Raw genomic sequence first — 10296 nt, forward strand, 5'->3', positions numbered from 1 at the left:
TTCAAATTTTACGAACTGAAACCGTGCTGGAACCGCCGGTTCTGGACGGTTCCAAACCGGAACCGTGAAAAACCGTCGGAAAATCGTGAAATTTAGCCGTAACCGCGAAAAACCGCCGGAAACCGGCGGTTCGGAACTGCGAAAAATCGTAAAAAACCACCGGAAAACCGGCGGTTCGAACCGGAACCGTCGGTTTTTGAACCGAAACCAGAACCGGAACCGCCGGTTTTCGAACCGAAACCAGAACCTTGAAATAGCCTCACGGTTCGGTTCCGGTTCCACATTTCTCGAAATCGGAATCGGAACCGCCAGTTTACGAACCGTGGGCATGTGTGTGAGGAAGAAGAGGGTGACCCTTTTTCTTTCTATCCTCTCACTCTCTCTCTCTCTCTACCCTTGTCTCATCAATAACACTGTCCCTTGCTCAAAGATTCCAATTCCCAGCACCAAAATCAATTCACCAGAAAGGGATGTTTCCACGCTTCGATTCAATCATGTCCCAACCTTCAAAGGTACTTGATTAATTTCTAGTACCAAAAAATAAAATAAAATAATACTCCATATAAGTGATTCTTGATAAACTAAGAAAGAAATTAAGATCATGTGTTCAATTTGTGCTGATTAGTCTTCTCTTTCTCTTGTTTTCTTGCTAGAAAGATATTGGGAAATACTAAGAAACATCAGTCTTGAAAATTCAAACAAAAAGGGTTTGGTTTTCTCCTACAACTTCATGTCCCAAAGCTTCCAGCAAAGTATCTACAGCTTTCCAAATGCATACGAACGATCCGCGGCTGCGAACGAGTGGGTGATGAGAGAGCAAGGCGGCGGCTTTGAGGCACCGCCGCCGCCGGTGTTCGATGCCGGAGGGATGCTGACAGAGATTATGAACCGTCCGTGGCAGAAACCCGGCGGCGGCGGAGCCACGGAAGATCAGATCCAGCCCAGCCACAAACACCACCTCTCAGCTCTAGCTGATAATGAAGTGAGTGTTGAGAATTTGCAATATATTTCATGTAATTAATCATAAAAAATATCTATACATATACATATACATATATATATCTTGAATTCTTAATTGATCAAATTTGATGCAGCTATCATTCACGAATCCACAAGTTAAACCCTCTAATCTAGAAGGGTTTCACTTAATCAGCCCTATTAATCCAGTTTCCGACATGCAGCCGCCGCCGTCTCAGATGAGTTGGATCGGCGGTGGGGGCCACGAGGCGGAGGGACAAGGCCTCTCTTTGTCTCTCTCCTCTTTGCGGAATTTGGAAGCCAACAAATTCGAAAAAATGAATGTGGGAAACGGGGAATTATACTTCCATGGAAGCAATTCTTATCCATTGGGAGATCCGATGATGTTTGGGGCTCACGAAAATCAGATTCATTTGGGGTATGTGGAATCTTCAAGAAGCACGACGTTGCTCAGGAATTCTTTGTATTCGAAGGCTGCGCAAGAATTGCTGATGGAATTCTGCAGTGTGGGGAATGGGAGAGAGAATCGGATTGTGAAGAAACAAGGCAGAAACCCTAATTTGGCATCCGATGATAACGGCGGTGATGTGTCTTCTTCAAATCACCACTCCTTATCCCCTTCTGAGAGAACTGAGTACCAAAGAAGAAAAATTAAGCTTCTCTCCATGCTCGATGAGGTCTGTCTCTCTCTCTCTCAACAATTATGCAACTGTTAAGTACATGAAATTTACTTTAGTAATTTGAATAAGATTACATATTTCTAGCAGGTAGTATGAGTTTTGATTAATTTATTTTTATAATAACTGGCATATAATCATAAAATTTGGTTATGTCCCGTAGTTAGAAAGATTAGTTGAAAATTATTTGTATTTGTTTGGAATCATCCTACGGTGAAAAAGTCCGATCACTTATGTTTTGATATTTTTGAAACAATGTCTTTTTATTTATGAATAAACGACATCATTGAACTTACTGATGATAACGTCCACGTATGATTTTACCGCTGTCATATCAAATATAGTTTCCTTGAAAAATTTCATCATTAAATAATTAGGAACAAATTCATTCGACTAATTTTAAAATAACGAGACGAGCCAAGGTTCGTATAAACTTCATACATTTTTCAACAACTTTCCCTTATTTTTACTCTCTCCTTCCCACTTTAGTTGTTCCAGTTTTTTTTTTTATTTTCATCTTTTCCCATATTAAGAGTCTTAGTTAGAATTTTCCATAAAAGGTAATAGGTCTCACATTCCACTCACTTAATCTCACTCACTCAATCTCACTCACATTTGATTATAAAATTAATATATAAAAATGAAACTCACATTACACTATCTTTTTTCTCCAACTTTCTTTTATATTTCTTAAAACCTACTCATAATTCATCCGGGCCTGCTAATGAAGTAAGGACATGCCTCCATACCAGATTATACTATTTACATTCACATACAAAAAATTTTATGGCAAAATTATTAAAATTAATCTATCTTGAAAAATTGGACCATTTCATCTCTCCTCTATTTATTAACCTTGAATTATTGGAAGAAGAAGGTCACGTGTGATCTAATTTGTTTTACGTTGTCTTAATTATTTGACACTGAATCCCATTTGTGATAAGATGCAATGAATGCCATAATAACAGCTTTATTTAGCAGACATTCCTCCTGTCTAAATTAAACATGACTTTGGGGTTAGGTGGATGAGAGATACATGAAATACAGCGAGCAGATGCAGGCGATGGTGAACTCATTCGACGCCGTGGCGGGGGAAGGCGCAGCCGCGGCGTACACGGGGCTAGCGCGGCGGGCGATGTCGCAGCACTTCCGGAGCATGAAGGACGCGGTGGAGTGCGAGGTGAAGGAATGCTTGACGGCGCTGGGTGAGAAGGAGGTGGGGATCACAAAGGGGGAGACACCGCGGCTGAAGGCAGTGGAGCAGAAGTATCGGCGCCAGAAAGCCCTTCAGCTGCAGCATATGGGGATGGGGACGATGGATCACGACTCGTGGCGACTCTTAAAGATGGTAATCGAGAGAGGCGATAAGTAGAAGAAGATTCATGGTGGCTAGAGAGAAGACAAGTGTTTTGTAATTTTCTGTTATGAATTGTTTGATGTAGCACATTCCCTTTTATAGGGATATTACAACTCTTAGAAACTCCCACTAATTTATTGTTTGTCTAGGTAAATACTACCTATTAAATGCAACAACAATTACCAATTAGTTGGTACTTGGAATGTGGCTACTAGCCGTTTTGCCTCTTCATTTGACACTCCCCCTCAAGTTGAGCGACGGTATCTCCGATGTTCAACTTGGACAATACTTCTCTAAAACTCTTTGGATTCACTGCCTTAGTTAGAATATCAGCCAACTGTTCTTCTGATGGAACAAACGGGAACTCTATAATTCCTCCTTCCAGTTTTTCTTTAATGAAGTGGCGGTCGACCTCGACATGTTTGGTTCTGTCATGTTGTACTGGATTTTCTGATATACTGATTGCTGCTTTATTGTCGCAGAATAGCCTACTCTTACGGTTTGGGGAAAAACCGATCTCCGTAAGCAATCTTCTTAGCCACATAATCTCCATGAGCCCACTTTTAATTCCTCGGAACTCTGCTTCAGCACTTGATAGGGCAACGACTTTTTGCTTCTTACTTCTCCAAGTGACCAGGTTGCCTCCAATAAATGTGAAGTATCCGCCGGTTGATTTTCTATCGACAGGATTACTTGCCCAATCAGCATCTGTATAGCCATCCACTTCAAGATCCTTCCCTCTTTTTAAGAATATTCCAAAGTTTGATGTTCCCTTGAGGTACCTCACAATTCGTAAGGCAGCATTCATATGTTCTTCTTGGGGTTGGTGCATGAATTGACTAACAACTCCAACTGCATAAGCAATGTCTGGTCTGGTATGTGAGAGATAAAGTAATTTTCCAACTAGCCTTTGATATTTCTCTCGATCTGCAGACTCAGCTCCTTCAACAATTTTAAGCCCATGGTTTGGCACCATTGGTGTGTCGGCCGGTTTGCAGTCTAAAAGGCTTGTTTCTGCCAGTAGATTGAGAACATATTTTCTCTGTCTTAGAAATATTCCATGCCCTGATCTCAAAACTTCTATTCCCAAGAAGTATTTCAGGGGGCCAAGATCTTTCATATCAAACTCTTTGAACAGATTGGTCTTGAGGTTATTGATTTCTTCTGTATCATCTCCTGTGATAATCATATCGTCGACATAGATGATAAGGCAGGTAACCTTATCCCCTCGCCTTTTCGTGAAGAGTGTATGATCAGAAAGGCTCTGTTTGAATCCATGTTTGATCATTGCTTGGCAAAACCTTCCAAACCATATTCTCGGGGATTGTTTCAAACCGTACAAGGTTTTCTTCAGTCTGCACACCTGTCCAGGACCAAACTCGCCATCAAATCCTGGCGGAACTGTCATATAGACTTCCTTGTCCTTTTCCAATTCTCCATGAAGAAAGGCATTAGTCACATCCAACTGATGTAGTGACCAATCCTTGCAAGCTGCAACTGACAACAATGCTCGGATAGTATCAAGCTTGGCAACTGGGGAGAAAGTTTCATCGTAGTCAATCCCATAAACTTGAGTGTATCCTTTAGCCACCAATCGCGCCTTGTATCTCTCGATTGATCCATCTGCACGTCTTTTGATGGTGAAAACCCACCTACATCCGACTGGTTTTTTTCCCTCTGGAAGAGTACACTTTTCCCATGTTCCATTCTTGATCAGAGCATCAACCTCCTTCTTCATGGCTTCCCTCCAATGTTTGTGCTTGACTGCTTCTTGGAAAGACTGGGGAATTTCTTCTTCTTCATATAGGGCTACCTCGAATGCTCGGGCCATTTCAGTGAGGTGTCCTTGAGCGATGTTTGCCACTGAATATCTTGTTTTTCTCCCTTTCCAGTCCGGAGAGTATCTCTTGGGAGGAATTCCCCTTGTACTTCTGTATGGTAGATCATACTGCTTGTTATTGTCGTTTCCACTCCCGGTGTCTCCTTCCCGGCTTATCCTGTCAATGTTAGTGATTTCCAATGGAACTGTGTTGGTTTCAGAATTGTTTACCTCAGGATTTTCAGACGAGGTTGATGGTTGGGTGGTCTCCTCGACTTCCATGAACTGACTAGTGGACTGTGATAGCTCGTTGGTATGACTTTCTTCAACAATTTCTTCTGTGATAGGTTTGGGTCCTTCCCTTGACTCATCTCCCCCTTGGACAGATTTGGGTTGATGGGTGGTTGATTCTGTTGGGATATACAGCCAATTTAGTGGGTCACTATTTCGACTATGTGTTTCATTCTCCCCCTGACCGCTAGGTTGGCTGTAGTAGTATTCGGTTTCCACAAAGTCACAGTTCATAGTTGTGTACATGTGTTTAGTCACAGGGTCATAGCAGCGGTACCCTTTCTGATTAACCCCATATCCAAGGAAAACACATTTAACGGCACAAGGAGAGAATTTGGTACGGTCATGTTTGGGAATGTGGACGAAAACCGTACAACCAAAGACTTTTGGTTCAAGAGTGAGATGGGTTGGTTTTTGTATGACTTCATGGTTGATAAATGTATCGACGGGAGTTTTAAAATTGAGGATACCTGTGGGGAGACGGTTCATAAGATACACCGATGTTGCTATAGCTTCTGGCCAAAAATGTGTGGGTATTTTAGATTCGATGAGGAGAGCTCTGGTGATTTCTAGAATGTACCTATTTTTTCGCTCTGCTACCCCATTTTGTTCAGGCGTATAAGCACAAGAAGTTTGGTGAATGAGGCCTTTTTCAACAAAGAAAGCTTTCATGTTGGCATTTATGTATTCCCCCCCATTGTCAGACCGTAGGACCTGGATATTTTGTTTATACTGAGTTTGGACCATACTGTAAAACTGGGTGAATTTGTCGAAAACCTCAGATTTATGTTTTAAGAAATATACCCAAGTCATACGGGAAAAATCATCAATAAACAGGAGAAAATATCGGAAGCCCTGACCCCCATGGATTGGGGCAGGACCCCACACATCCGAGTGAATTAAGGAAAACGGGGTAGACACACGAGTATTATTAAGCTTAAAAGAGTGACGGTGGCTTTTGGCTAGATGACAAGTTTCACAATCAAGAGAGTGCATGCTAGAAGCAATTTTAGGAAACAACATTTTCATATATCCTATAGAAGGATGTCCTAACCGACGATGTAAAAGCCAAGTCTTCCTTGTAGTTGATCCATGAGTCAGTAATGCCGTACTTTGTTGAGCTATCTCATCCACATAGTACAGTCCACTTCGTTCAGTGCCACGCCCAACTATCGTCCCCGTCTTGGTATCCTGTAATATACAAAAACGAGGTTGCATCAGTAACTTGCAATTTAGCTCCTTTGTCACATGACTGACGGATAAAAGCTTATTTGAGAAAGTTGGAACGAGGAGGCAGTTAGAGAGCCGGAGAGTTGGAGAAATATCAATGGTACCCGCCCCCTCTACTCGAGCTAAATCCCCTCCGGCAGTTTGAACATAGGCTTTGGTAGGCTTAGATATGTGGAGGAAATCTGTTGGATCAAAAGAGATTGTATCGGTAGCACCACAATCAAAAATCCACTGACTATATTTCTTTGCAACAGTGGTGGATGAGGTAAAGGCTAAGGCTTTAAAAGAGTTGTGGCACGGAATAGTAGGCTGAAAAAGAAGATCATTTGTTTTGGTCGGGGTAATTTCGGAATCTGGAAAAGTGTCGGGGTATTTTGCAATTGTTTAGGAAAATCGGGGTGATTTTGGTGTTTTACTGAAGTTTTGGGGTATTTTCTGGAGATATTGGAAGTTTTGGGGTAGTTTTGGGTAGATTTATGGGAATGGGGTTTAAAATAGGATTTATAAGAGGGTTGGGGGTCGATTTTGAATTTGGAGAACCCTAAATCCCTAAAATTCTCTAAATCCCTACAACCCGCCGTCTCCACTCCCTCTCTCGACACTATCGATTTCTCTCTTCCATCTCTATGATTTCCTGGTTCCTTCTCCGATTTGTCTCCAATCGGTGATAAGGTGGGGCCGCCGGTGGTATGGTTACCTTCTGTCCAAGCCCGAGCGACCGCGGCTGACGCCGTTGCTGTTTCTTCGTTATTTCCGTTGCTGTTCGTCGGACGGTTAATCCCCGTCGGTTTCGGCTTGTTGGAGCTGCCCGCTATGTTGACGGCGTTGGTAGCTCGGTCGCCGATTGCTGATGCCGCCGTCGCCCTGCCTCCTCCATTTCGGTTCCGATTCTGTTTCGATTTCTTCATGTCTTCCCACCAATCGGGAAATCCGTGGAGATGGAAGCATGTTTCAGCGGTATGTTTCTTCCCTCCACAGTGGTTGCATGTTAATCTGCTCTTGTCTGCGTTTTGGTGGAATTTGGGCGGCGGTGGTCTGCTCCGGTCGATTGCTGCTAATCCGGCACCGATTCCTGTTTCTTGTGAGTCGCCTGTGGGTTTGAGAACCCGTTCATTGGCTGATTCACGCCTAACCATTGCATATGCGTTTCTTACTGTGGGTACCGGCTCTTTGTTTAAGATCTCCCTCTTTATGGTATCGTATCTGTCGTCTAGGGCCCATAGAAATTGATATAGCCTATGTCTCTGTATGATTTTGTTATATTTCTCTATTGTTGATGGGGTATCCATAGGATTCGGATCCCTTTCATCGATAGAGATCCAGAGGCTTTGAAACTTGTTCCACAGGCATTCGAGACTCATGTTTCCTTGCTTCATGTTGTATGCCTGTCTGTGTAGGTCTGAAACTTGAAATGGATCGGCTCCGCTTGCGTACGTGATAGCCAGACCCTCCCATAGGTCTCGGGCCGTCGCGTATTGTGAAACTTCATTGATGAGACTTGCTTCGACGTTGTTGATAATCCAGTTATAGCAGCAGTAATCTCTCTGTTGCCATTTGGGGTAACTGGGATGATTGGCTGGAGGGGGGTCGGTTACTCCATTTATGTGAGACAACAGACCCTTGCCTCCTATGGCTCGTTCCATCAGGTTTTTCCATAGGGGATAATTATCCCCATTGAGCTTACTTTGGACATGAACCTCTCCCAATGATTCTGGTTGGTTTGAGGGAGGAGGTGGTGGTTTATTGATCTGTTTGAGGAACTCAGCCAATTGGGCAGCAAATTCCCCTGGAAAACTCACCAAAGGTTGGTTGATGTTTGTAGTTTCTGGGTCAGATTCTGACATGGCTATTTTCTGGTTTTTGCAGGTTTTAAAAAAGGCCGGGAAAGGTATATCCGGGACGGTGATGAGAATTTTCTGAGTCCCACACCACTTTAACCTGCTCTGATACCATCTTAAAGATGGTAATCGAGAGAGGCGATAAGTAGAAGAAGATTCATGGTGGCTAGAGAGAAGACAAGTGTTTTGTAATTTTCTGTTATGAATTGTTTGATGTAGCACATTCCCTTTTATAGGGATATTACAACTCTTAGAAACTCCCACTAATTTATTGTTTGTCTAGGTAAATACTACCTATTAAATGCAACAACAATTACCAATTAGTTGGTACTTGGAATGTGGCTACTAGCCGTTTTGCCTCTTCATTTGACAGCGACCGCAGCGGGGACTGCCGGACCGGTCCGTCACCATTTTGAGGGCGTGGCTCTTCGAGCATTTCCTCCATCCGTATGTCTCTAACGCACTTCTCTCTCTGGTGAATTTAGTTTGATTTGTGAAGGCTAAGATGGTTTGAATGTTTTTACAGGTATCCAACTGAAGCAGACAAACATTTGCTGTCTAGACAGACAGGTTTATCGAAAAATCAGGTACTCATTGCAAAACTTGTGTTTATCAAAATCGATGGGTCATATATGCTGAAAGGGATATCTCATAATTACTTCGTTTTGTGTGAATGTCATCTACTACTATATCACATGCCAAGTTCAAATTGCATAATCAATTATTCATGACAATTTTTTTTAGGATTTAATAAGTGCAAAAACTTAGTAATTGATCTATCTATCTGCATGCCATGATCATAATTGTCTTTGTATTTATTTTTTTTACATGCATTATGGTTGAGTGACACCAGAACTTTTGATGCGCAAAATTTTGGATAATGAGAAACTAAATTAAATTTGTGGCATAAATAAAAGGCGGAATTAAGTTGTCTTTGGTATTATTAACTTCTATGTGTTTTTATTTTTGTCTGGCACATCACCAATAAGGACGTTTTTTAAAGTGCTGATGAATTAACAACAAAAAAAATAGTCTCTAATATACGAAATAAAAAGGCATCCTTAACCATTATTTTTCTGGCCGTGTATTATTATTAGTGCTGATTAAATTATCCAACACTTGAATGTTTATATTACGACGATGTGACCAATGTAATTATTAATAGTGCTGATTAAATTTTATGTACGTGTTATTTACTGTATTTTGGGGCTGTTAAAATGTCAATTCCATATATAGAGAAAAGAAAAAAGACATTGTCAGATATTTATCCCAGTGATCATTTGCATGAGCCAGTTTGTTTTTATGCATTAAATTACGAGCAACCTGAATTCAGTGTTGCAGAAAATTAATTGTGTCCTCTCTCTCTCTCTCTCTCTTGCAGGTATCAAATTGGTTTATAAATGCTAGGGTTCGACTGTGGAAGCCAATGGTGGAAGAAATGTACCAACAAGAATTCAAAGAAGCTGCTGCAGCCAATGATGCAGAAACCATTGCACCAAAAAGGGACCCTTCAGAAACCACCTCATCCGCCGGTGGAAATGCGGCTGCCGGAGAAGTTTCGCTTACTTTGGGACTCCGGCGTTCCGAAAATGTGCCAATTATGAGCCATCTCTCAGTTAGGGATTTCGGGGCTTATGAATAACTGCCAATTATTGAGTTTTTGAAAAGCGTCGAAATTTAACTGTATGTCACGTTACTTACTGTTTCTATAAAGGTATAAAGTGAGTGTAATAAGGAGAAATTGTATAGATAGAGGTGACTGGTGAGATGAAATGATTTTGCACTTATGGTATGGATATCTATATAACTTTTTCTATAGTGTGGTTTAGTAACTGTTGGTTTGCTAGTTTATTTTTGAACCGTGGGCAGGCACCTCTAGAGAAAACTACAACAATTTTTTTTTAATTATTTTTATAAATTAAAAAAAAAACAGAAAAATCCAGTGGCATATTTATTTCTTTCAAATTTCATTTTTTGATTTAAACGTATCTTGTTTTACATGCGAAATAGACAACACAATTCGATGACGTTGCCAATACTTAAGATCAGATCATAAACTACCATTTGATGATAGTATGATTCGAATTTGAGCCACAAAAGAAAATT

The 10296-nt window shown here is 41.4% G+C and overlaps 1 protein-coding gene across 1 annotated transcript; it reads left to right on the top strand.

Annotated features, from left to right (window-relative positions):
- Window positions 1-369: 369 nt before the first annotated feature.
- Window positions 370-10006, top strand: LOC121804251 (BEL1-like homeodomain protein 4). Its single transcript, XM_042203761.1, has 10 exons — window positions 370-512; window positions 654-982; window positions 1095-1655; window positions 2677-3024; window positions 7025-7551; window positions 7644-7731; window positions 8219-8254; window positions 8564-8637; window positions 8717-8777; window positions 9572-10006. The coding sequence occupies exons 2-10, from the start codon at window positions 731-733 to the stop codon at window positions 9830-9832; spliced, it is 2208 nt and encodes a 735-aa protein (XP_042059695.1). The 5' UTR covers window positions 370-512; window positions 654-730; the 3' UTR covers window positions 9833-10006.
- Window positions 10007-10296: the final 290 nt, after the last annotated feature.

Source organism: Salvia splendens, chromosome 5 (assembly GCF_004379255.2).
Source record: "Salvia splendens isolate huo1 chromosome 5, SspV2, whole genome shotgun sequence".
Lineage (NCBI taxonomy): Eukaryota > Viridiplantae > Streptophyta > Magnoliopsida > Lamiales > Lamiaceae > Salvia > Salvia splendens.

Excerpts from the sequence above, each read along its gene's own strand:
- LOC121804251 (XM_042203761.1), top strand. The coding sequence starts at position 731 with ATGTCCCAAAGCTTCCAGCAAAGTATCTACAGCTTTCCAAATGCATAC. Across the intron at positions 8,255-8,563 it reads GGAAAGGTATATCCGGGACG|CGACCGCAGCGGGGACTGCC; the intron begins GTGATGAGAATT and ends TTCATTTGACAG. Across the intron at positions 8,638-8,716 it reads TTCGAGCATTTCCTCCATCC|GTATCCAACTGAAGCAGACA; the intron begins GTATGTCTCTAA and ends ATGTTTTTACAG.